Source organism: Pinus tabuliformis, chromosome 6 (assembly GCF_031772625.1).
Source record: "Pinus tabuliformis cultivar Carrire ecotype Pingquan chromosome 6, CPIR1, whole genome shotgun sequence".
NCBI lineage: Eukaryota > Viridiplantae > Streptophyta > Pinopsida > Pinales > Pinaceae > Pinus > Pinus tabuliformis.
The window spans coordinates 874,547,172-874,573,960 of NC_142292.1; the positions used below are offsets into that span (position 1 = coordinate 874,547,172).

General features: G+C 32.8%; 1 protein-coding gene across 3 annotated transcripts in view; it reads left to right on the plus strand.

Moving 5' to 3' along the window:
- LOC149261662 (MADS-box protein CMB1-like) overlaps positions 1-26,789 on the plus strand; it is a 340,779-nt gene that overhangs the window by 201,155 nt on the left and 112,835 nt on the right. For 2 of the 3 annotated variants that reach the window (XM_089382167.1, XM_089382159.1), the window contains exons 3-4: positions 12,751-12,812; positions 12,893-12,992. In XM_089382167.1, the coding sequence (XP_089238293.1) occupies positions 12,751-12,812; positions 12,893-12,992 (162 nt within the window). The remainder of the gene's footprint in view (positions 1-12,750; positions 12,813-12,892; positions 12,993-26,789) is intronic. The other variant, XM_089382164.1, reaches the window with a different exon arrangement.

The following is a 26,789-nucleotide window of genomic DNA, read 5'->3' on the forward strand; positions in this document are numbered from 1 at the left end:
ACAAGGCATAAAAATTATACACACAGGATCCTTAAATCAGAAGTCAAACCACAACAGTTATCACACTAGAATATGACATAACACACACCACTCAGCAGATTAGCAAACCACTCAAATAGATAAAGAAACAAGAGGGGTGACGTGCTGGATTGGTTGGCAGCTATATTACACTTAGGGAACATTGAATTTGCTCCAGGCAGAGAACATGATTCCTCAACACTGAAGGACCAGACATCTGCTTTTCATCCAAAAAGCAGAAGAGCTTTTCATGTAAGTATTGTGTAAATTGAAAGCATCATAAAGTTAACGATTGATTGTGTATACCTTGCAAACAAATGTTTGAAGAAGCTACAGGGATATGGCATTAGAGATACCAATCAATACTCTGTAAACAACTAGTCAGAAAGGCTACAAATGTATGGTTTTAGACATTAACTTTCCTTCATGCAATAGTCAATGTTTACCAAAAGTCACAAGTATGAATTAAGATCACTGTCTCAAAAGAGTGAGTGAATGTACAAGCAGCCACCCAAATAAAATAAAACCCCATTGCAGAACCAGAGCAATTAGCCGCACCCCATCAAACCCGTCGTTTTCAGGTATGAACCCGTTTTTCGCGGATGCCACAATGGAAAATAGAATGCAAAGAGTGACCAAGAAACCAGTGGAAGAAATCAGAACCGAGCGTGTGATAATGTACTGAGGCGCCATGATATATGAACACACCGCCTGCTCTTCAAATGCTTCCGAGAAAACCGCCGAGCCGGGGCACAGAGAAACCAGAAGAATGAAACTGGGAATGAAACTAGTGCCCTGTGTAGGAGACGAGCGAACCGAACGGGGTTTTGGGCACGGAGCTGTTGATATTGGGGACTCTCCTGAGCCGGTAGGCGGACACCTCCCGCCATGCAACCCTTTAGCATACGGCCGACACCTGCAAAACAGCAAGCAAACCTTAGCATATGTATGCCTGTTCCAAAACGGAATGCAAAGAGTGACCAAGAAACCAGTGGAAGAAATCAGAACCGAGCGGGCGATAATGTACTGAGGCGCCATGATATATGAACACACCGCCTGCTCTTCAAATGCTTCCGAGAAAACCGCCGAGCCGGGGCACAGAGAAACCAGAAGAATGAAACTGGGAATGAAACTGGTGCCCTGTGTAGGAGACGAGCGAACCGAACGGGGTTTTGGGCACGGAGCTGTTGATATTGGGGACTCTCCTGAACCGGTAGGCGGACACCTCGCGCCATGCAACCCTTTAGCATACGGCCGACACCTGCAAAACAGCAGAACAAGCAAACCTTAGCATATGTATGCCCATTCGCACTTAACATTAAACATTAAGGAATTAATGTTAGCATTAAAACGAAACCGCACACGGTCAGGGCCACTCGATTGTGCGTAAATACGAGTTTAAGCTATGGTCCGGCCTCTTCCGCCTCGGGAAGAGGCCAAATAAGATGGCGAAGGATGGCGAAAGAGTGAGTGCAAACGAAACTTAGCATATCCCCGCTCTAACCGCCGTATAACAGAGAAGGGCAGGGGTCAACTAATGCTAAGTCGGGGTCCTATCGATTACTATAGTCCCTGCCGGATGCCAGATGGCAGGGACTAATAAGTAGAACAGTTCTTACATGTTATCTTGTCAATTTTATATGATATCATGGAAATGTATCACCGGTATTCAAAAGCTTAGATAAACGTCTTGATTTAGGAAACATTCGTTAGAGTTCCGTAACTTCAAGTTTGTTAAATCACATATTTATGTCACTTCGATAGAAATCCAGACCCTTGAAATTGTACTAGTGGCAAGTTTCATTGGCAATCAACGTTTAGAATGTAGTAAAAAATAGGAACTAAATGAGCGACCCTCACATATGATTCACATTTTGGCTTTTGATTTGACATTCTCTTCAAGAATTAGATTAAGGTTTATTTTCTTTTCTTTATTTTTTCGAAACAATTTATTCAAAAGTAATTGTTAATAAGCCTTTACAATTAGCAATTTCACTAAATGTTGCAAAGAAACGAAGTAAGGAAGTAGTGTAGGAAAGAGTAGCATTAAATTGTTAATTTTCCATGATGACGATGAAAGTGTCACTAGATGTTTCCAAATGGTGTAAGTAGAATTTTAGATCTTAGTTAAAGAGGGTGTGTCAAGAATTGCATCATTGGCATGACATGAGGATTCTCACTTTTTGGCTATTTAGTGTAGTTGGCAAAGAATGCATTGTAGAGATAGAAAACATCTCTATCCATAGCAATTATTGACCAGCATACCTTCCATATGTGTTTGCATTGGAAACACTTGTGTTGGAATTGTTTGCTTACTTGAATGGTTGGAATTTATCCACACCCGATTTGTATATGCCAAATTTATTTTGTGATTCAAGATTTCTTGCAATTGATATAGCTCTCTTGGGTTTCATTCATATCCATTTACATTGTTCCCGAAATTCAAACTGTAGCAAACATTTGTGTCATTCTCTTTTTTATCAGTCTGTGGACCGGATCATAGTGACTTGCATCGAATGAATTTAGAGAAATTATATGAAGATCAAGTTGAAGCCAAAATGAACCAGAATATCAATATTTTGAACTCAAGGATGTTGAAAATCTCATATTACCATACTCTACCACAAGTATGATAAATTTGAATAATGAATATCAAAACATTTTGCCTTTGAAACATAGAAAGGGTGATGAGCATAGAGTAGGATACAAAAACCCTTTTAATTGATGATATCAACAACACATGAACAACTGATTAAAGTTTCTATGGAAATTAAAATATTTGTCCAAATAAAAATCTTCATGACTTCACTTTTAACCAATAAAGTTTTAACAAAAAACATCCTTAAAAAATGATAGTAATTAGTTAGCTCGTACTCCTTGGTTCAAATTTCATTTTCTGAACACTCCATGTAAAAATAAAGTTATCTTCAAAATTGTTGAATGAATTTAAAGAGAAACACTTCTTTGATTATTTTGATGAGATTTGTAAAGGTAGACTTTAATAATTTCTCAACCTTTACCTTTTCTGAAAACTATTTATATCACTTAAAATTTTACAATATTTTATGAAATTAAATTTATATTTTATAATTAAATTAAATTTATAATTAAATTTTGAATTTGAAATTACAAAAAACATAAATCAATCATATATAATGTATTTAGCTAAAAAATTATTTCAAAAATAATTATAATTCCAAATTGAACCAAACAAATTTGAAATGATAAAATTGAAAGTATTCAAATTTAAAGTCCAAGGAGACCTATAGTGGGTGGAAAGTCCAACTTGGAGTCCAAATATTTCCTTGTGAATCCAATGTAATAAAAACACATAAATGATTGAAGTAGTTGACACTATAAAAATAGAGAAATTATTAAACATGGTTGGTGGTGGGTGTGGGTGGAAGGAAGTAATGGAATTACACTCTTTCCTTTGTTGTGTTTGTTCATGAAAGTGAAAATGACAGTTGGATGAGTTGTAAATCGGAAGCACAAAGATGGGAAAAGATGTGTAGTGATGGGTTAGAACCCAAAAATACAGAAATATTTGTATTCTAAAAACCAAACGCAAAGAGCCACGTATGGGAATCAAATGGCTATCTCTTTTTGTGAAGTTTCCATCCTTCCTTCCCTCCACACATGAGGAGCGAAATACTGGGAATCAGCTAGCTAGATTTTCTGGATGTTTCCTTCCTCCGTCCCTTTCCCACAAGTAATTCGTATGGACTTACCTACCTCCTCTTTATATTAACCCACTCAACCCAAACCCATTCATCATCCACACTAACATTCCACATTTATCTTTTGCACACAGTGATTCAACTTCACTTCTCTGGTTTCTTGAATCACTTCTATGCATCACGAACTCTTCACCTAACTTATTCCCAAACCATAATTTACATGGAGACACCCATTAAACTCCTCTTTCTTTTGTTAGCCTCCTTAACATGTCTCGTTTATGAAAACTTCTACAATGATTTCGATATCACATGGGGAAATGATAATGCTAAAATCCTGGAAAATGGACAACAATTGCAGTTTACTCTTGATCTCTCTTGAGGTAATATTTGAATTTATCATGCCATCATACTTTGTTCTTCTTCTTCGCTTATTCTTCTAGATACAATTTTGTCTCTCAATTAACTTCAATTAATATATTCTTCTTTGATGACAAGTTGTGGTATTTAATCCAAGTAAGAGTATCTATTTTCCAAAATTGATATGAAAATGAAGTTGGAAACTCACAACTCTACCTTGGTTCATTAAACTAAAAGTATAACTTCGGCTAAAATGTTTTTGTTGTTATGGCTCTATACAAATATCATCTCAAGGTCCTAAAAAAAATTGAAAGAAACTTTCAATTTATGGCAAACGTCTCTAGAGATCCTCGTATTATGTACACTAATGTCTTTGCTCAAGGACTTGGTAGGCATGAGCAAAAATTTTACTTGTGGTTCAACCCAACCTTTCATTTCCACACTTACTCTGTTCTTTGGAAGTCAAATAAAATCATGTATGTATTCTAATCATTCTTTTCATTCGTTCTTTTTCATTCAGTATAATATAATGAAATACAATACAGTGACCTATCAAACTAACATGATTGTGGAATTCATGCTTATTGTTCTTCATATTTTCTATAGACGGGACTCTTGTTCGAGTGTTTAAGAACAGGGAGACAAAGTTCGGTAAAGTGGATGGAAATTATCATTATCCCAATTTCCAAGTAATGAGGGTCTATTCAAGACTTTGGAATGTAGAGAATTGCACAACCAAAGGTGCGCTTAAGAAGATCGACTAGACTAAGTCTCTCCTTGTTGCATCCTTCCACAATTTCAATCTTGTTGCTACTTCTTCATTTGACACAACTGCAGAGGACACTTTGGAATATGAAAGAACTACATGATTTATGATTACTATCCAGACACTAAGAGATTCCCCTAGGGACCACCTACCAAATGCAAACCACACCTCAATTCAATTCAATTCCGTTAAATTTAGTGAATGAATATTGGATACTCGAACCTTCCACTGATCCTTTTCCTTCCAATTATTCGTTTCTATTAAATCTACTATTTCATTATTTTTGGACACACAATATCAAAAACGCATGTAAATTATTGCAGGGTATCAATCATTTTGTTAGTGGTATAAAAAAAAATATGGTTCCTTTTTTATATTTTATCACAATGTCAAAATATTACAGATAGGTTATTGCTCCATGCGGTATGTGTTCTTCATCTTGATTCAAGCCTATTTAATTTCGAATTGTATTAGATTTTAAAAGCTCTAATCGAAAAGGCACAAACCCATAGGGAACTACTGTTACAATCACCATTGTCACTTAAGAAACATATATTCACTAACTAACTCTCTTATCCCTCAATAAGGTCATCCTTAACTATCATCTATATTCATTAAGAGCAATTTAAGTTTGAATACTTTCAATTATATCATTTTAAATTTATTTTGGTTCAATTTAGAATTATAATTATTTTTGAAATAATGTTTTATCTATATACAATTTATAAATGGTTGATTTATTTTTATTTGAATTTAAAATTCCTAATTTAATTATAACTTTATTTTTCTTATAAAATTTAAATTTAATTTCATCAAATATTGAAAAAATTAATCTAATATAAATAGTTTTAAAAAATAGTAGAGGTTGAGAATGTATTAATGTCCACCTTTACAAATCTCATCAAACTTTTCAGAGAAGTGTTTCTCTTCAAATTCATTCAACAATTTTGAAGGTACCTTTATTTTTCTTTGAAAGTAAAATATGAACCAAAGAGGATGAGCTAACTAATTAGTGACTTTTTTAATGGATGTTCTATGTTAAACTTTATTAGTTGAAAGTGAACTCATGAACATTTTTATTTGGACATACATTTCAATTTTTAAAGAAACATTAATCACTTGTTCGTGAGTTGTGAATATCATCAATTGAAAGGGCTTTAGTATCCTACTCTAGGATCATAGTTCTTTCTATGATTCAAAGACCAAATGTGTTGATCTTCATTATTCAAATTTGCCATACTTGTGGTAGAGTATTGTAATTTGAAATTTTCAACATCCTTGAGTTGAAAAGATTCATATTTTGGCTTCAACTTGATCTTCTTGCAATTTATCCAAAATCATTAGATGTTGGTCACTATGATCTAGTCCATAGACTGAATGATACAAATGTTTTCTAGAGTTTTAATTGGGGGAACAACGTAAATGGATTTGAATGAAACCCAAGAGAGTTATATCAATTCCAAGATATATTGAATCCCAAATAAAGTTGTCATATACAAATAGGGTGTGGATAAATTCCAACCATTCAGGAAAATACTTTGAACACAAGTGTCTCCAGTCTAAAATCATATGGATGTTTAACCAAAAGACCAAATCAAGTTTTTTTGGTCAATAGTTTCTAAGGATATAGATCATTTCTATCTCTACAATGCATTCTTTGGAAAATACACAAAATAATAGAAAAGAGAGAACCTGGTATTATGGATTCTCTTGTCATGTCAATGATGTAATTCCTAAGAACCTCGTTTTTAACTAAGATCGAAAATTCTACTTACACCCTTTGGCAACATCTAATGACACCTTCACTCTCATCATGGAAGAGTAACAATTTAATTCTACTCTTTCCTACACTATTGCCTTATGGTGTTTCCTTTACAACATTTGATGAAATTGCTAGTTTCATTCATTTGACCACCTTACACCAATTCTTTGTTTTCCAATTTTCATCTAACACCCTTGTTTAAGGCAGTGGTAAGTAATAAAAGAAAGAAAATAATATATAATTTTCACATTTTCACCATCAATATCAATAGTGGTCATTGGTTACGTAGGTCAGAAATATTTGTTGTTGCACTGTGATAAAGGTGCATGTTAACATTAAACGCTTGATATATAAATATATATAATTAATTTATTATGGAAATTACTTAAACATCATATTTAAGTTTCTTTTTAAGTCTAATAAATTATAGTAGTATCATAGAACTATTGAAACCTATTAATGTTTAAATTTTGAGATTAATATTATCATTTACCAACTTCATACCTCCCTTTACACCACACGCTCTTCCCTCCCCTCAATAAAGGTGTGAGTGGAGGTGAAATTAATAGTTAGATTTAATTTTTTCGTATACACAATATAAACATAATTAAACATTGTAAATGATGGAAATGAAAATGATAAAGATATGGGGAATGTTTCTTATGTATAAAAAAGTTTGGAGTTAACCAAGGCCTAAGCATTCTTTTTCTCTGAGTAAATGTATGAAAACATGTTTGACATGGATAGCACGGAAATGAATTAATATAATATAACGTAGATAAACTAGACATATCTAAAGTAAGTTGCAACGATGATTTCTAACTACATTCATTATTGGGGTAGAATGCATGTTTTCTTCTTAACAACCACTATATATTAATTTTTTAGATATTGAATAAATAAATAAGTTCTTCCTACTCCCATTTTCATTAACCACTATCTTATATATATGGGTGACTTAGTGAGGGTTTCGTGATCCCTTCGTTGTGTTATTCCATAAAAAAATTATCTTATCTAACTTACACCTCTTGGTGAACTAGGAAATATCAAACTTTACTTTGGGAGGGCGTTCTAATGACTTTTTGAGTTTGTTGGGGGAGGGGAGAGCGGATATATGAACATATATAAAGGTGGGGCACAACAAATAGATTATTGACTTCATGAATAATTTCGAAAATAATAGGCCTAGTTCATTTATCTATTGACTGTAGTGATCTCTAGATGTTGGTGACCCTCATTGATCAAATGACGGGCTTTCATCACACCAAATCATAAGATTTTGATGAAATTTTTATTATTGGATGAGCTTAGGGTCCATATTAAAGAGGTATTTTTTTTATTTTATTTGTTAGGTTTCAACGCAAAGTTTACGAAGAAAGTTTACTAGCACATAATCAAAGTTTACGAGCTCAAAATCTAATTTTTGTTCCTAGGTTTATTCTTTCATGCAGATCTTTATCACACTAAAGAGGGTCCATATTAAAGAGGGTTTTTTTAATTTTATTTTTTATGTTTCAACGCATTCCCTACAAAGAAAGTTTACTAGCTCATAATCAAAATTTACTAGCTCATAATCTAATTTTTGCGCTAGGTTGATTCTTTCATGCAGATTTTCTTTTAGGTAAAAATGCATTTATTCAATTTTTTTTTTTTATATACTTTGATAAAATATTTAGTACTAAAAAATGATATACATTCTGACTCATAAACTTAAATTTATAAAAATTATTCTTCATAGCACAATGAAAATCATGATTTTCTTTAAAATATAAAGGTAAATTAGGTCTATTAGCTAAATGATAAATGTCAATGGAGAACATCAACCTAGATTAAAAATTTGAGTCTAATTATTCCCAAAAACACCAAATTCCCCTTAAAAACATGGAACAAAGGAAATACCATGAAACTATGATACCTATCTTCTACTGACTTAATTCCATAATGAAGAATCCATTACCATAGGGGTAGATATAAGCATCTCTCCATATTCCTTGTTTACAAGTGCAAGGCATCTTTTGGTGTTGGTACATAGTTTTTGTTAAGACAATTGGAATGGAAAATAATAGAATAGTGTTTCTAAAAATACCACTTCATTATTGACTCCTTCCCAATGGTGATGGAAATACCATGAAACTAAGGTACCTATCTTCTACTAACTTAGATCCATAATGAAGAATCCATTACCATAGGGGTAGCTATAAGCATCTCTAGATATTCTTGGTTTGCGAGTGCAAGGCATCTTTTGGAGTTGGTACATAGTTTTTATAAATACCATTGCAATGGAGAATAATAGAATGGTGTTTCTAAAAATACCGCTTCACTATTGACTCCTTCCCAATTGTGATGGATAGTTAAAAGCTTTGTGAATCATGTGTAATATTCATAATATAGCTTCCAATGAATTCTCCTTTTACCGCTACATGATGTAAGGAAAGTCTAGGAGTTCATTAGACAGGAATTCCACCTGCAATATTTTGTAGAAGAGCTTCTTCCATGAGAGTTGGGTACTACAAAGGCTTTTGGAATGGTCAAAGAATAAGTTCTCACCATGCTTTGGGATGTTGAATATGAAGGAGATAAAATAGTAAACCTATAATGGAGATTGGTGGTTGCAATGGGTGAGTTCAAAGAAGCTATTTGAGAGGGAAATTGATGCAAGATTTAGAATTTAAAACTAAATCCTAAGTATTCCACTCCATAAAAATGACTAGATTCATCAAAACAAGGCTTTTCGAATAGTCAAATAAGAAGTTTTCACCATGTAGTGGGATGTTGAATGTGAAGGAGATAAAGAAGTAGACCTATAATGGAGATTGGTTGTTGCAATGGGTGAGTTCAAAGAAGCTATTTGAGGGGTAAATTTATGAAGTTTGAGAGCTTAAAACTAAATCCTAATTATTCCACTCCATAAAAATTACTAGAATCATCAAAAGTATTACTATTAGACCAAGTGATGGTTGAAAGTATATTTATGGTGGAATTATATACTAATGTTTTCCTGGTTTCATCCCCACCTAACCGTAAATTAGGATATTATTTTTCTCTTCCATCCCCAGCCCTCCTAACCATCAATGAGGATATCAATTTTCACTTTTAATCCCTAACCCTCATTGGTAGTGGTGTGACATGTGAATATGAGAAAATAATGTTATCACTAACTCATTTTCACACTTTCACCAGTATTTACTATAGGGATGAGACCCATTGTTGTTTGAACATTATTTTCAATTAGAGAGAAATTTAATGAAGAAAATAAGTTTTGCTTTCAATTTAATAAATTATCATAGATTCCCATTAATTTTTAATTTAGTAATCATTTAAAAAAAAAAAAATTAATATAATCAAATTGATAATAATATTATTATTCAAATATATTTATTTTTAATTTGTATTTATATAAATTTTAAGTTTTTACAATTTTTTTTACATAAAACATCTCTGCATTGTAACTATATATCACTACTATCCATGTAACAACTAACATCATAATAAATTAAATAAAAGATTACCTATTTCTTAATTTATTTCATTAAGTCAATTACAATTATTTAAATAAACTTAACTAAACTGAAAATAGAATGGATTTCATAATTTCCTTATCAAAAACCACAACATCTTTGTCTCTAGACAGGTTTTCCTCAACCGCATTCCCATTCTAATAATTTCATCTTCTTAATTTTGTAATTTCTTTTGCCGGGACAAGAACTAGTTTCTTATTCATCGTAACGAAAAAAGGTTCTATCTTATGAGAGTATTCACAAAAGTCCAGAAAGAAGAGAATATAAAGACATTTATGATATAGGTTTTTTTTTTTTTTTTTTTTGACATTTTTTTCTCGCTTCATATCAATTCTAACCATGTACTTTAAACAAAGTGTCAGAAGGAGTAACTATATATAATAAAAAAATTAAGATGGATAAAATTAGCATGGATTGCCAATTTCTCGTTTGGAATTGAAGCATTATATCCATGCATGATCTTCATTCCTTCTAATAGGGCATTAGTTACCACCACTATCCTTAAAGGGAGAATATTGGTATTCTCGTTTAACTCTCTATCGTTAATGAGAATATTTGATTTCTCAGTCTATATTTATGGATTAATATTGTTATATATTAATAAAAATATTGTTGTTTTGGGCTGAATGTGCTCTAATATCCACTACTCTATGTAGATACAGAACCAAATTGAGTGTTGTCATTTCATATGCACTAATTGGATAATAAAAAAATTCATTAAGTCTTTGTTATTAGTCCTTGCCATCTGGCATCCGGCAGGGACTATAGTAATTGATAGGACCTCGACTTAGCATTAGTTCACCCCTTTCCTTCTCTGTTATACGGCGGTTAGAGCGGGGATATGCCTAAGTTTCATTTGCACTCACTCCTTCGCTATCTTTCGCCATCCTTCGCCATCTTATTTGGCCTCTTCCCGAGGCGGAAGAGGCCCGACCATAGCCTAAATTGCTATTTAGGCCTAGTTCCTTATGCGTGACCGTCAACGTTTTGCAAGTATTCAGCGATTAATGCTAGCATTACTTTGCGATGTTTGGAATTTTAATTAGGCCTGTTTAAACTTTTATACATTGCAGCGTATTTGGAGGCAGCTGTTGTGCATGCAGGGGCTGTGCATGCTACATGCACAGCAGCTGTGCATGCTACATGCACAACAGCTGTGCAGTTTGATGTGGCCGCTTGCTAGATGTTAAGGTAGGGGAGCCAACAGAGACCATCCAGCATGTAACTTTGTTAACAGCAAGTAACCCTGTTAAAACATCGGCTCTGGGCGTCCCGGGGCCGGACTGACTCTCGAATCGATTTCTCAGGTAAGATCTCTCATACAGCTACTTTCTATAGCCTTTTTATTGAATTCTTTAAATGTTTTAACTCGCTTCTTGTACCTGTTATTCCTTAATTTTCACAGAAACTATTTATTTCCGAAAAAAATTCAAGGGAAACCAGGGTTATAAGAATGACGTATTTTGCAGCTTATCTTTAAATCAATATCTGTAACAGGCGGCATCTACAACCTGCTATGTTGCAGTTCATCCGAATTTGAAAGCCATATCAGGAAAATACTTTGCAGACTGCAATGAAGTATCTGCTTCTAACGTTGCATAAGAAACCGGTGGTTCTTCTGCTTCCTTGTTTAAATAATAATTGCTTCTAATCCATAATGATATCGTGCATGATCTCTAGTCTATTATTTGTGTCTACCACATAGTCAATGGATTTCACCCACATGATTAAGGTTCTCGCTATGAAAGACCTTTAACATGATTTGACGTACAACATTATTAATAAAACTGTTTTAGAATAAAGCCACTCTTACATCTTCATTGATACCATCTATTCGTTCAAACACTTTTTATCTGATCATTTATATGGTGTGCATCTTCTAACAACCCACATTTAGTGCACATATCAATCAAAGGACATTGCATTCGAATGCTTCTGCAGTAGTTGCAATACATCGATGAAGTGCTTTGGGAAGCATATAGTTGATAACACCAATAACGACTTCATGTAGCTTTCTCTGCGCATTGATAAATTGACATCCTTTATTTTCAAAATTTATAAGAAATTAAAATAACAGAAACAATAAAAGCAACATCATTCACACTCTATTCAAGAAAAGCCTCAAACAATCTCTTCCCTATGAGAAAATTGAGTAATCTTTACCTTTGTAAATGACGTCAATCATGTGTTTATACATAAGTAAGGCATTTGTTTGTTCAATTTCTTATCAAAGAGTAATACGTTCCAAGGATTCATGGCCACATAATTCTTCATAATGTTCCTCCGACACATAAACTTATATCTTCGTAAAGTCTTCTGTTTAAAGATTCTTTTTAAATACGATACATAAACCATTTAATTAGTCCTCGGTTTTTAATAAGAATAGTGATCCCTTTATTTTTTAGCACCATCTCTGGGTGTGAAATTGGTTTTGCTTTATAATAATATTTGTTTTCCTTGATGTCATAGTAAACTAAAAATGGTTCGTTTATTAATTCACTTTAAAGATGTCGGTTATTATTTAACTAAAAGGGAACAATGCAATTAAAAATGTCGGTTATTAATTCGTTTATTAGTTAACTAATTATTTTTTATAATTCCATGTCTTTTTATGTTTAACCTTAAAAAGCTTTGGACGGGTGAGCGCAGGATTCAAACATGGAGTTCACGCAATTGAAGGAAAAGGTTGAAAGCTTACAAAGATGCAACAGGTAATTTTTCTTACGAAACTAAACAACATTTATATTTTCAGCTTTAAACATTCTAATTTAAAATGTCAAATTGTGCGAAGGCATCTTTTGGGCGAAGATCTCGACGGACTAACTATGAAGGAGTTGCAACAACTAGAACAACAGCTTGAAGGAGGACTACACCAGGTCATATCGAAAAAAGTAATTGTTCGTGTAATAACTTCAATTAAGTTTAGTATTTTAGTGATAATATTCGATATCATAGTAAATAGCTGATAATGAACATTAAATAAAAGATTAAATAATATAAGTTTTGTTGTTTTGAAATGGACGCAATTCATGGAATATAGGTGGAAAAGGTCTTAAACATTTTTACATAAGAACTGAGAAAAAAAAAATTATTGTATATTTTGTTATTTTATTTATTACCACAATTATATTAATTAATGTGGATAATCTTATATCAACATTGTTGTGCATGTCAATATATTAATGTATTTTAATGTAAATTAATATATCAATGTATTCAAATGCACATTAATGTATATAATCATATTTATAAATACACATTAATATACAATATTGTCCATTAATTATATATGAACATATACATTTATATGAACTTCCATATACAAAAATCTCCATTTATATATATGTAATGACCATTATTATGCATATCAGTATATTAATGTATTCAAATGTAAATTAATATGTAAATGTGTTGAAATGTACATTGACGTACTTAACTATATACACTAATGTACATATTAATGGGCTTGAGTACATGTACTAAAAACACTATAGATTAATACTAAAAACCCAAATAATTTAAAATATGAACCCTAAGATTAATAAACAGAAGCCAATCAATGGGCTTGGCTACATGAACAAAAAACCATACATATTAATGCAAAAAACCAAAGGGATTCTAAACGTTAGGGAATAATATTAAACCATAGAAATATGAACCCTTATATTAGTAAACTGGAGGCATCGATATTATAAACCCAAGGCAATAATAAATCCAACAGATATAAATTAAAATCCCAAGGTATGTAAACCCAAAGATAAACATTATTAACCAAAGGGAATAATAAACCCTAGGGATTGATATTATAAACCCAATGGAATAATAAACCTAAGGGATTGATATTAAAAAGCAAAGGGAAAAAGTAAACCTAAGGGATTAATACAAAAACCCCAAGGGATTATGAACCCAGGGGAATAATATTAAACCAAAGAGATTATTATTAAAAACCCAAGGTATATAAACTGAAAGATAAATATTATAAACACTTAAATAAAAATGATTGACCATGGTTTACCATGATTGAACATGTATAACCATGTTTGACTTTAAAAAACATGGTTGACCATGGTCGAAAAAGGTTGACCATGATTACCATATTGATAATGTGACGTTGAACGATGGTTGAGATAATGATTGATTTTCATATCAATATAATCTTTGTCATAATGTGACGTTCGACCATTGTTGACCATGGTTGATTTTCATATTGAGAGAATCATTGTCAGAATGTGACATTCGAACATGGATGACCATGGTTCACGAAAATTGGCGATGGTTGACTATGGTTGATCATGATTCATAATATAAACCCAAGGGAATAATAAACCCAATGGATTGATATTATAAACCCAACAGAATAATATTATCCCCAAGGGACAAATATTATAAACCCAAGGCATATAAAACCTACGATAAATATTATAAACACTAAAATAAACATGGTTGACCATGGTTTAGCACGGTTGGTTTCCATATTGAGTCAATCCTTAGAGCATGGTTGAGCATCCCACACAATCATTGTCACAATGTGACATTGGACCATCATTGGACATGGTTGATTCTCATATTGAGACAATATTCATCATAATCTGACATTGGATCATGGTTGTCCATGATTGAATTTATCAAACATGCTTCACCATGATTCATATTATAAACCCAAGGGAATAATAAACCCTACAGATTAATACTAAAAAACCAAGGGATTATAAACGTAAGGGAATAATATTAAACCCTAGAAATATGGATTGTTTCATTAATAAACCCATGTGATTGATATTATAAACAAAAGGTAATATTAAAACCAAGTGATAAAAGTTAAAAGGGCAAGGCATATAACCACAAAGATAAATATTATAAACCCAAGGGAAAAATAAACCCAATGGATTTATACTATAAACCCAAGGGATTGATATTATAAAACCAATGGAATAATAAACTCAATGGATTCATATTATAAACCCAAGGGAATTATAAACTTAGGGTATTAATACTAAACCCCCAAGGGATTATGAACTCAATGGAATGAAATTAAACCCAAGGGAGGAATATCATAAACTTAGTGGTATATAAACACTAAAATAAATATTTTAGACACTAAGATGAAAAATGTTTGAGCATGATTGGTTTCCATATTCACTCAATCCTTGGATAAAACCCTCAGAATGATATTATAAGCAGAAGGGAATAATAAATCCAAGTGATAAAAGTTAAGAAGGCAAAGGTATATAATCCAAAAAATACATATTATAAACTCAACATAATAATTAACCAAAAATATTCATATTATAAACCAAAGGGAATAATAAACACAAGGGATTGATATTATAAACCCAACAGAATAATAAACCCTAGTGATGGATATTATAAACCCAAGGGAATTATAAACTCAAGGGATTAATGATAAAACCCCAAGTGATTATCAAGCCAAGGGAATAAAATTAAACCGAAGAGAAAAATATCATAAAATTGGTGGTATATAAACCCTATGATAAATATTATAGACACTGAAAGAAAAAAGGTTCGATCATGGACAACCATTTTTTATTTTAGTGTCAACTATGTTTGATAAATTCAATCATGGTCAACCATGATCCAACATCGGATTCTAACGAATATTGTCTCAATATGAGAATCAACCATGTCCAATGATGTTCCAATGTTATGACAGTGATTGTGAAGGATGCTCAACCATGCTCCAAGGATTGACTGAATATACAAACCAACCATGGTCAACCATGTTTGGTTTAGTGTTTATAATATTTATCTTTGGGTTTACATACCATGGGTTTATAATAATGAATAACGCGACGTTGGACCATGGTTGACCATAGTTTATTTACATATTAAGCCAATGATTTTCACAATGCAACATTCAACCATGGTTGAGAATGGTTGGCTATGATTGACCATGGTTAACCATGATTAATATTATAAACCCAAGGGATTGTTATTATAAATTGAAGGGATTAATACTAAAACCGGAAGGGATTACAAACTGAATGGAATAATATTAATCCCAAGGGACTAATATGGTTTATTCTCATACAGAGACAATATTCATCACAATGCAACATTAGACCATCATTGATCATGGTTGAATTTATAAAACATGGCTGATGATGATTAATATTAAAAAACGAAAGGAATAATAAATCGTAGGGAGTAATACTAAAAACCCAAGGGATTATAAATCTAAGGGAATAATAATAAACCCTAGGAATATACACCCTTAGATTAATAAACCCAAGGGATTGATATTATAAGCCCAAGGGAATAATAAACCAAGGGATAAAAATTATAAACCCAAGGTATATAAACCCTAAGATAAATATTATAAACACTAAAATAAACATGGTTGTCCATTATTGGCCATGGATGATTTTCATTTTGAGACAACGCTTGTCAGAATGCTATGTTGGACCATGGTTGACCATGCTTCACCATGGTTTATTTTCGTATCAACACAATCTTTGTGACAATGTGACATTCAACCTTGGTTGACCATGATTGACCATGTTTTATTTTATAAAACATGGTTGACCATGGTTGTCCAAGGTTGACCATGATTATCATATTAAGTCAATATTTGTCATAATGTGAAGTTGGAACATGTTTGAGACAATGGTTGATTTTCATATTGAGACAATCTTTGTCGCAATGTGACATTGGACAATGATTGACCATGATTGATTTTATAAAACATGGTTTTCCATGGTTGAATAATATTAAACCCAAGGGACTAATATTATAGACAAAAGGTATATAAAAGCGAAGATAAATGTTATAAACACTAAAATAAACATGGTTGGCCATGTTTGACCATGCTTGATTTTCATATTGAGACAATCCTTGTCACATTATGATGTTGAATGATGGTTGAGCGTGCTTGATCATGATTTATTTCCACATCGAGAGAATATTTGCCAGAATGCGACATTGGACCGTGGTTGATTATAAACCCAAGGGATTATAAACATAAGGGAATAATTTTTAAATTTAGGATTCTATGATCCATAATATGTATGCCAAAATATCTTTCGATGAAAATCACATAAGATATTTTCTCCTATGTGATTTTCACTGAAATATTTTTTGTCACAAGGGAATGATATTAAACCCAAGGGATAAATATTTTAAACCCGAGATATATAAACCCTAAGATAAATAATATAAACTATAAAATAAACATGGTTAATCATGGTTGGCCATGGTTGCTTTTTTTATTGACAAAATATTTGTCAGCCTACGACGTTAGAGTATGGTTGACCATGATTGATTTTCATATTGATAGAACCTTTCTCACAATGTGCTATTGGATAATGGTTGAACATGGATAACCATGTTATGACAATGTGACGTTGGATCAAGAGACAATCTTTGTGATAATGTTACCATGGTTATTGACCATGGTTGATCTTCATATCCAGACAATCTTACTCATAATGTGAGGGATTGATATTATAAACCCAAGGGAATAATAAACCCAAGGGATTGATATTAAAAATCCAATGGAATAATAAGCCCTAGGAATTAATACTAAAGCCCTAAGACATTATGAAGCCAAGGGAATAATATCAAACCCAAGGGACTAATATTATAAACCCAAGGTATATAAACCGTAAGAGAAATATTATAAACACTTTTTGACAAACATGGTTGAACATGGTTGATTTTCAAATTGAGACAATCCTTCTAATAATGTGGCATTGGAAAATTGATGATTTTCTTATGAACAAAATCTTTCTGACAATGTGATGTTCGACCATGGTTGACCATAATTGACCACGGATGACCATGTTTGATTTTAGAAATATTAGGTTGACCATTGTTGACCATGATTGACCATATTTTACTATGATTATAATATTGAAACAATATTTGTCATAATGCAACGTCGGACCATGGTTGATTTTCATATTGATACAATCATTGCCATAATGTGACATTTGATAATGGTTGACCATGGTAGGATATGATAGACCATGGTTGACCATGATTGATACTATAAAACAAAGGGAGTAATAGGCTCAACGGATTGGTATAATAAACCCAAGGGATTAACACTAAAACCCTAAGGGATTATGAGCCCAAGGGAATAATATTAAACCCAAGAGACTAATATTATAAACCAAGGTATATAAAACCTGAGATAAATATTATAAACACTAAAATAAACAAGGTTGGGCATGGTTGACCATGGTTTATTTTCATTTTGATATAATCATTGTCACAATGCAACGTTAGATCATAGTTGAGCATTTTTAACCATGTTTGATTTTAAAACATGGCTGACCATTATTGACCATGGTTGACCACAATTATCATATTGTGACCATATTTTTCATAATGCGATGTGGGACCATGGTTGAAACAATGATTGATTTTCATATTGAGACAATATTTGTCACAATGTGACATTGGAAAATGATTAACCATGATTGATTTTATAATACATGGTTGTTAATGGTTCAATAATATTCAACCTAAGTGACTAATATAATAACCCTAAGATAAATATTATAAACACTAAAATAAACATGGTTTACCAAGGTTGATTTTCATATTGAGACGATCCTTGTCACAATGTGACGTTGGACCATGGTTGCGCATGTTTCACCCTAATTAATTTTCAAATAGAGATGATCTTTGTCACAATGCGACATTGGACCATTGTTGAGCAAGGTTTATTATAAACCCAAGTGATTAATACTAAAAACCCAAGGGATTATAAAACCAAGGGAATAATATTAAACTGAAGGGATAAATATTATAAACTCAAGGTATATAAACCCTATGCTAAATAATATAAATAATAAAATAAACATGGTTGACCATGGTTGATTTCCTTATTGAGAAAATATTTGTCACAGTGCAATGTTAGAGTATGGTTGACCATGATTGATTTTTATATTGAGAGAAACTTTCTCACAATGCGACATTGGATAGTGGTTGACCATGGACAACCATGTTGTTACAATGTGATGTTGGTCGAAGAGACAATCTTTGTCATAATGTGACCATAATAAACCCAAGGGATTGATATTATAAACCCAAGGGAATAATATGAAACCCAACGTTCTAATAGTATAAGCCCAAGGTATATGAACCATAAGATAAATATTATAAACTCTAAAATAAATATGGTTGACCATGGTTGATTTAAAAATTGAGACAATCCTTGGCACAATGCGACGTTGGACCATGGTTGAGCATGCTTAACCATGGTTGATTTTCATATAACCACAATCTTTGTGACAATGCGGTGTTCAAAAATGGTTGACCATGATTAACCATGGATGACAATGTTTGATTTTATAAATATTAGGTTGACCATGATTGACCATAGTTGACTATAAGTATAATATTGAGATAATATTATTCATAATGTAATGTTGGACCATGGTTGATACAATGATTAATTTTCATATCGAGACAATCTTTGTCATAGTGTGACGTTGTACCATGGTTGATTTTTATATTGAGACAATCATTGCAACAGTGTGAAATTCGACCATGGTTGACCATGGCTAGCTATGATTGACCATGTTTTACCATGATTGATATTATAAAACGAAAGGAATAATAACCTCAAGGGATTCGTATAATAAACCTAAGGGATTAACACTAAAATCCCAAGGGATTATGAAACCAAGGGAATAATATTAACCTTAACAGACTAATATTATAAAACCAAGGTATGTAAAACCTCAGATAAATATTATAAGCATTAAAATAAACATGGTTGGCCATAGTTGATGATGGTTGATTTTCATTTTGAGACAATCCTTATCATAATGCAACATCGGACCGTGGTTGAGCATGCTTAACCATGGTTGATTTTCATATCAACACAATCTTTGTGACAATGTGATGTTCGACCATGGTTAATCGTGATTGACCATACATTACCATGATTGATTTTAAAACATGGTTGACCATGGTTTGCTAAGGTTTAGCATGATTTACCATGGCTAACCATGGTTTGCGATGATTAACATATTGAGACAATATATGTCATAATGCGAAGTTGGACCATGGTTGAGCCAATAATTGATTTTCATATTGAGACAACATTTGTTGCAATGCAACGTTGGGAAATGATTGACCATGATTGATTTTATAAAACATGGATATTCATGGTTTAATAATATTAAACCAAAGGCACTAATATAATAAACCAAGGTATACAAACCCTAAGATAAATATTGTAAACACTAAAATAAACATGGCTAGCCATGGTTGAGCATGGTTTTTTTCATATTGAGACAATTCTTCTCACAATATGGCATTGGAGCATGGTTGAGCATGCTTCACCATGATTGGTTTTCAAATTGAGAGAACATTTCCATAATGCAACATTGGACCATGGTTGACCATGGTTGATTATAAATCCAAGGGTGTAATTAACCCGAGTGATTAATACTAAAAACCCAAGGGATAAATATTGTAAACCCAAGGTATATAAACCCTAAGATAAATAATATAAACTGTAAAATAAACATGGTTGACCACAGTTTGCCATAGTTCATTTTCGTATTGAGAACATATTTATCACAATGCGATGGTATACTATGGTTGACCATGAATAATTTTTATATTGAGAGAAAATTTCTCATAATGAAACATTTCATAATTGTTCAGCATGGATAACCATGTTGTCAGAATGTCATGTTGGATGAAGAGACAATCTTTGTCATAATGTCACCATGGTTATTGACCATGGTTGTATATGATTGACCATGGTTGATTTTCATATTGAGACAATCTTTCTCGGAATGCGACGTTGGAACATGGTTAAACAAGGATGGCAATGGTTGTCATAATGTGTCATTGGACCAAGAGACAATATTTGTTACAATTTGACCATGGTTGACCATGATTGACCATGGTTGATGTTCATATTGAGACTATCTTTTTCAGAATCCGACATTGGAACATGCTTGACCATGGTTGATTTCCATATTGAGACAATCCTTGTCACAATGTGACATTAGACCATGGTTGACCATGACTCATTTAAAGGTTGATACAATATTTGTCACAATGCAATGATTGAACATGGTTGATTTTAATTTTGAGACAATTTTTTCACAATGTGACATTGGACCATGGTTAACCATGGATTTTAAAACCGAAGGTAAAATATTATAAACCCTAAAATATACATGGGTTACCATGTTTGATTTTCTTATTGACAAAATCTTTGTCACAATGTGATGTTAGACTATGGTTGACCATGATTGATTTTCATTTTGAGACAACCTTTCTAACAATGCGACGTTGGACAATGGTTGACCATGGTTGACCATGGTTTATTTTCATATTGAGATAATATTTGTCACAATGTGGCATTGGAGCATAGCTGACCATGGATTACCCTATTGTCACAATGTGACATTGGACCAATAGACATAATTTGTCACAGTGTGATCATGGTTAATTTGCATATTGAGACAATAATTTTAAAAATGCAACATTGGTACCATGCTTAACCATGCTTGGCCATCATTGAATTTCATATCGAGACCATCTTTGTCACAATGCTACGTTGTACCATGGTTGGCTTTGGTTACATATGATTGACCATGGTTGACCATGGTTGACTAAGGTAAGATATGATTTACCATGGTTGACCATGATTGATATTATAAACCCAAGGGAATAATAAACCTAATGGATTGATATTATAAACCCAAGGGATTAATAAACCCAATGGACTAATACTAAAGTACTAAGGGATTATGAACCCAGTAGAATAAAATTAAACCCAATGGTCTAATATAATAAACCCTGAGTATATAAACACTAAGAAAAATATTAGAAATACTAAAATAAACATTCTATACCATGGTTTCTTTTCATATTGAGATAATATTTGTCAGAATGCAATGTTCGAGCATGGTTGACTATGCCAAACAACGGTTGATTTTCATATTAACACAATATTTGTAACAATGCAACTTTCGACCATGCTTGACCATGATTGACCATGGATGGCCATGTTTGATTTCGTAAAACATGGTTAGCAATTGTTTACAAAGGTTGACCATGATTATCATATTGAGACAATATTTGTCATAATGCTACATTGGACCATGGTTGAGACAATCATTGATTTTCATATTGAGACAATATTTGCCACAATGTGACATTTGATCATGGTTGACCATGATTACCATGCATGACCAAAATTGATTTTATAAAACATGATTGATTGTGGTTGAATAATATTAAAACTACGGGACCAAAATTATAAACCGAAGGTATATAAACCCTAATTTAATTATTATAAACTTCATAATAAACATGGTTGACCATGGTTGAGTCTCATGTTGACACAATCCTTGTCACAATGTCATGTTGGGCCATGGTTGAGCATGCTCGACCATGATTTATTTTCAAATTGAGAGTATCTTTGTCATAATGCGAGATTGGACCATGGTTGACCATGGTTTATTCATTTATTGAAACAATATTCATCACAATGCAACATTGGACCATGCTTGACCATGTTTGATTTTATAGAACATGGTTGACAAGGGATGACCATGGTTGACAATGATTGTCCATGGTTGACTATCATAGTTGATCACGATGAAAGAGATTTTAATCAATGTTGATCATGGTTAATGAAATTCAACCATGATTAATCATGGTTGACTGATGCAGGAGCATACAACTCAACAATTTCATTATGTTCTAGTTAACTTAGGGGGTCTTGTGTTTTCAAGGAAGTTAGATTCCTATGTATATAATTATTAATGTTCTAAGTGATTAGAATAGGAATTAATTAGATATTGTGAGGATATTTGTAAATGCTCTTGAATGTAGGAGAACATGAGTGATGATGAGTGATGACAAGAGAGTTGGAAATCGATTACAAGTCTTAAACTAGAAAGTGGTGTTATGACTCATAGAACTAGAGAGGATTATTAGGGATTACTGGAGTTAAAAGTGGACTTAGAGGATATTCAGGATTTAGTTCAGTAGATTAAGGATCTGAACTAGAATTGGTTAAACAAAACCTTTTTTATAAGTGTAAGCCTAAAAGGCATACTAGTGAGGTAGAGAGTCAGTCAGTCAATCAAGAGTCAGAGAGTCAGTCATTTAGGCCTACAGGTAGGAAAGGAAAGGCCACTGATATTGAAAATCACGCCGAAGAAGAAATTCCTATGTAAATGGCTATTTATTAATACAGATAACTTGATTATGAGTTTGTGTGATGTGTATTTGAATTATAAGTTGTCTGTGAACTTGAGTAATTCTGCATAACATACGTTGCAGTGTGCAGAATCATAGAAGAAGTGCAAAGAGGAGTGTTATGGTTTTACACACAAACAATGTTGGAGAAAGCCTTTAATGTTACAGCGAAGGTGAAGGAAGCATAAAGGCGTGAGCAGAGATCGAGATCAGAACGAGTGAATATCATGAGGTGAAGACAAATAAATAGGCAAAATGTTGAATCGGTGATTACACATTAAGAACCAAAAGAATGTAATAGTGTTCAAGGACCGTTAGATTAGTCAAACCAATGGAGGAGGTTGTGTCCAATAGATGGCTAAGATTAAGTCACACAAAGTAAAGCTAAGAAGATGAATGGCAAACATTGAACCCACATGCTTGAAGAAGAATGAAGTGGTATTCACAAGGGTAAGCAATTTCCCGTGCGCCCTAAAGGTGTTAAGTAGTCTTTGAAAATTTCACATGATTATCTTTAGCAGTTGACACGTAGCATACGATGGAGAGAGAAAACTACTTTTCTCATGTGCTCTTCCCCTGATATTGGTCGTGCACAATTCCACATGAGATAGCATGATAACCATTGGATCAAGCAAGATTAATCAACAGTGGAGATCAACCAAGCTTGTTGGTGATCGGGTGATGTGATAGCTGTTGGATCAAACGAAGCAGATCAATGGTGGAGATCGTCTGGGATAGTTAATGATCGGGTGATGGGATAACCATCAGATCAAGGAATGAGATCGATGACAAAGATTTAATGCACTAAGGAGGGAACCAAAATATGTGAAAAACGTTGAAGAATGGCAGAAAGTTAAGGTTTAAGTGTGTTTATGAGATATTTCTATTATACAGGAATTATAATATAAATAAGCAGGATTAGTGTATTTCGGGTTAAGTTAGGAATTAACCAAAGCTTAATCGACCAAGATCATGAGGCAAAGACAAATACACAGGAAGAAAGCCGAATGGGTGATTACACATTAAGAACCAAAAGAACGTAACAGTGTTCAGGAACCGTTAGATCAGTCAGATCAACAGATGAGGTTGTGTTCGATAGACGACTAAGATTAAGTCACACAAAGTAAAGTTAAGAATATGAATGGCAGAGATTAAATCCACGTGCTTGAAGAAGGATGAAGTGGTATTCGTAAGGTAAGCAGTTTCTTGCGTGCCCTAAATGTGGTAAGTGATCTTTCGAAATTTCACACGATTACCTTTAGTAGTTGACATGTAGCATACGATGGAGAGGGAAAATCACTTTTCTTGCGTGCTCTCGACCTGATATTAGTCATGCATGATTCCATGCGAGATTGCACGATAACTATTGGATCAAGTGGATTGATCAATGGTGGAGATCAGCCAAGTTTGTTGGTGATCAGTTGATGCGACAGCCGTTGGATCGAATGGAGCAGATCAACAGTGGAGATCGTCTGGGATAGTTAATGATCGGGTGATGGGATAACCATCAGATCCAGGAATGAGATCAACGACGGAGATTTAACGCACTAAGGAGAGCATCAAAATATGTGCAAAAGGTTGAAGAATGGCAGAAAGTTATGGTTTAAGTGTGTTTATGAGATATTTCTATTATACAAGAATTATAATAGAAATAAGCGGGATTAGTGTATTTTGGGTCATGTTAGGAATTAACCAAAGTTTAGAAGGGTTGTGTAAGGTTCCTCTTAAAGGTTTATCAAAGGTTTAGACATTGGATATATAAACCAAACATTTTTGCATAGACTTTAACTAAGAAGCCTTAAACTTTGATTAAGTCAAGATTTTACTAAGGCAAAGGAATATTTGGAATTCCTGGGACACACATAGTGTGACATGTAATCTTAATTTGCATAGTGTGGGTATATGCGGCTTAGGCTTCATCATTGGGGCATATGCAGCTTGGGGCGACGTCATTGACCATTGTTGATCATGGTTGACTGTGGTTGACCAAAAACCCATTGACCATGGTTGACCATATTCAAATATGATTAACCATCGTTCATCATGGTTCACCATGAAGACATTGATTAACAATTATAACTATGGTTAATGAATGCTGATCATGTTTTACCATGGAAGACTCATGTTGAACATGGTTGATCATGGTAGACGATGGTTCACATTGATTGACCAGATTCAACTATGATTGACCATATTCAATTTTATTAATTTATTAATAAATTTTATTAATAAATGGAAATCCACCAAGGTCAACCATGGTCAAATATGTTTATTTTAGGATTTATAATATTTATCTTAGGGTTTATATACCTTGGGCTTATAATTTTTATCCTTTCGGTTTATTATTCCCTTGGGTTTATAATATCAATTATGGTCAACCATGTTTTATGAATTCAATCATGGTCGAACATGGTCCAATGTCGCATTGTGACAGATATTGTCTCAATATGAGAATCAACCATGGTGTAATGCCACATTGTCACAATGGACAACCATGAATGGTCAACCATGGTCCAATACCCTGTGAATAATATTATAGCGTGGGAATATGAATCCTTATATTAATAAACCCAAGGGATTGATATTATAAACCCAAGGGATTAATATTATAAACCCAAGGGAATAATAAACCCAAGGGGTTAATAATAAAACCTCAAGGGATTATAAACCCAAGGGAATAATAGTAACCCAAGGGATAATAAAGGCAAGGGACTAATACTATTAACCCTAGGGAATATAAACCCTAGGGTTTTTAGTATTAATCCCTTGGGTTTATTATCCCTTGGATTAATATTATTCCCTTGGGTTTATAATCCCTTGGGGTTTTAGTATTCACCCGTTGGGTTTATTATTCTCTTGGGTTTATAATATCAATTCCTTGGGTTTATTAATCTAAGGGTTCATATTCACAGGGTATAATGTTATTCAAAGGGTCTGTAATTAATTCCCTTGGGTTTATAATCCCTTGAGGTTTTAGTATCAACCCCTTGGGTTTATTATTCTCTTGGGTTTATAATATTATTTCCTTGGGTTTTTTAGTCTAAGGGTTTATATTCCAAGGATTGTCTCAAAATGAAAATCAACCATTGTTAAGCATGGTCAACCATGTTTATTTTTTGGTTTATAATATTTATCTTAGGGTTTATATACTTTCGGTTTATCCCTTGTGTATACAATAACTTAGGTTAATCCGTTGGGTTTATTCCCCTAGATTTATCATTCCTTGGGTTTATCAATCCGTAATTTTTAATTCCTTAGGTTTATCGATATTGATGATTCCTTGGGTTTCTCAACCTATTTTTTCTTGTTCATAAGAAATTTTTATACAAAGAATATATATGTTCTTCATTTAATAAAATAAATAAATTATTGTTTATAATCTATATAACAAATTATATCTCTTTTGGTTTTGGATGGATTATTTAGATTTAGAAATAATTTTTAAAATTATTGCAATTATTATATGACTCGTCAAAATTACTATA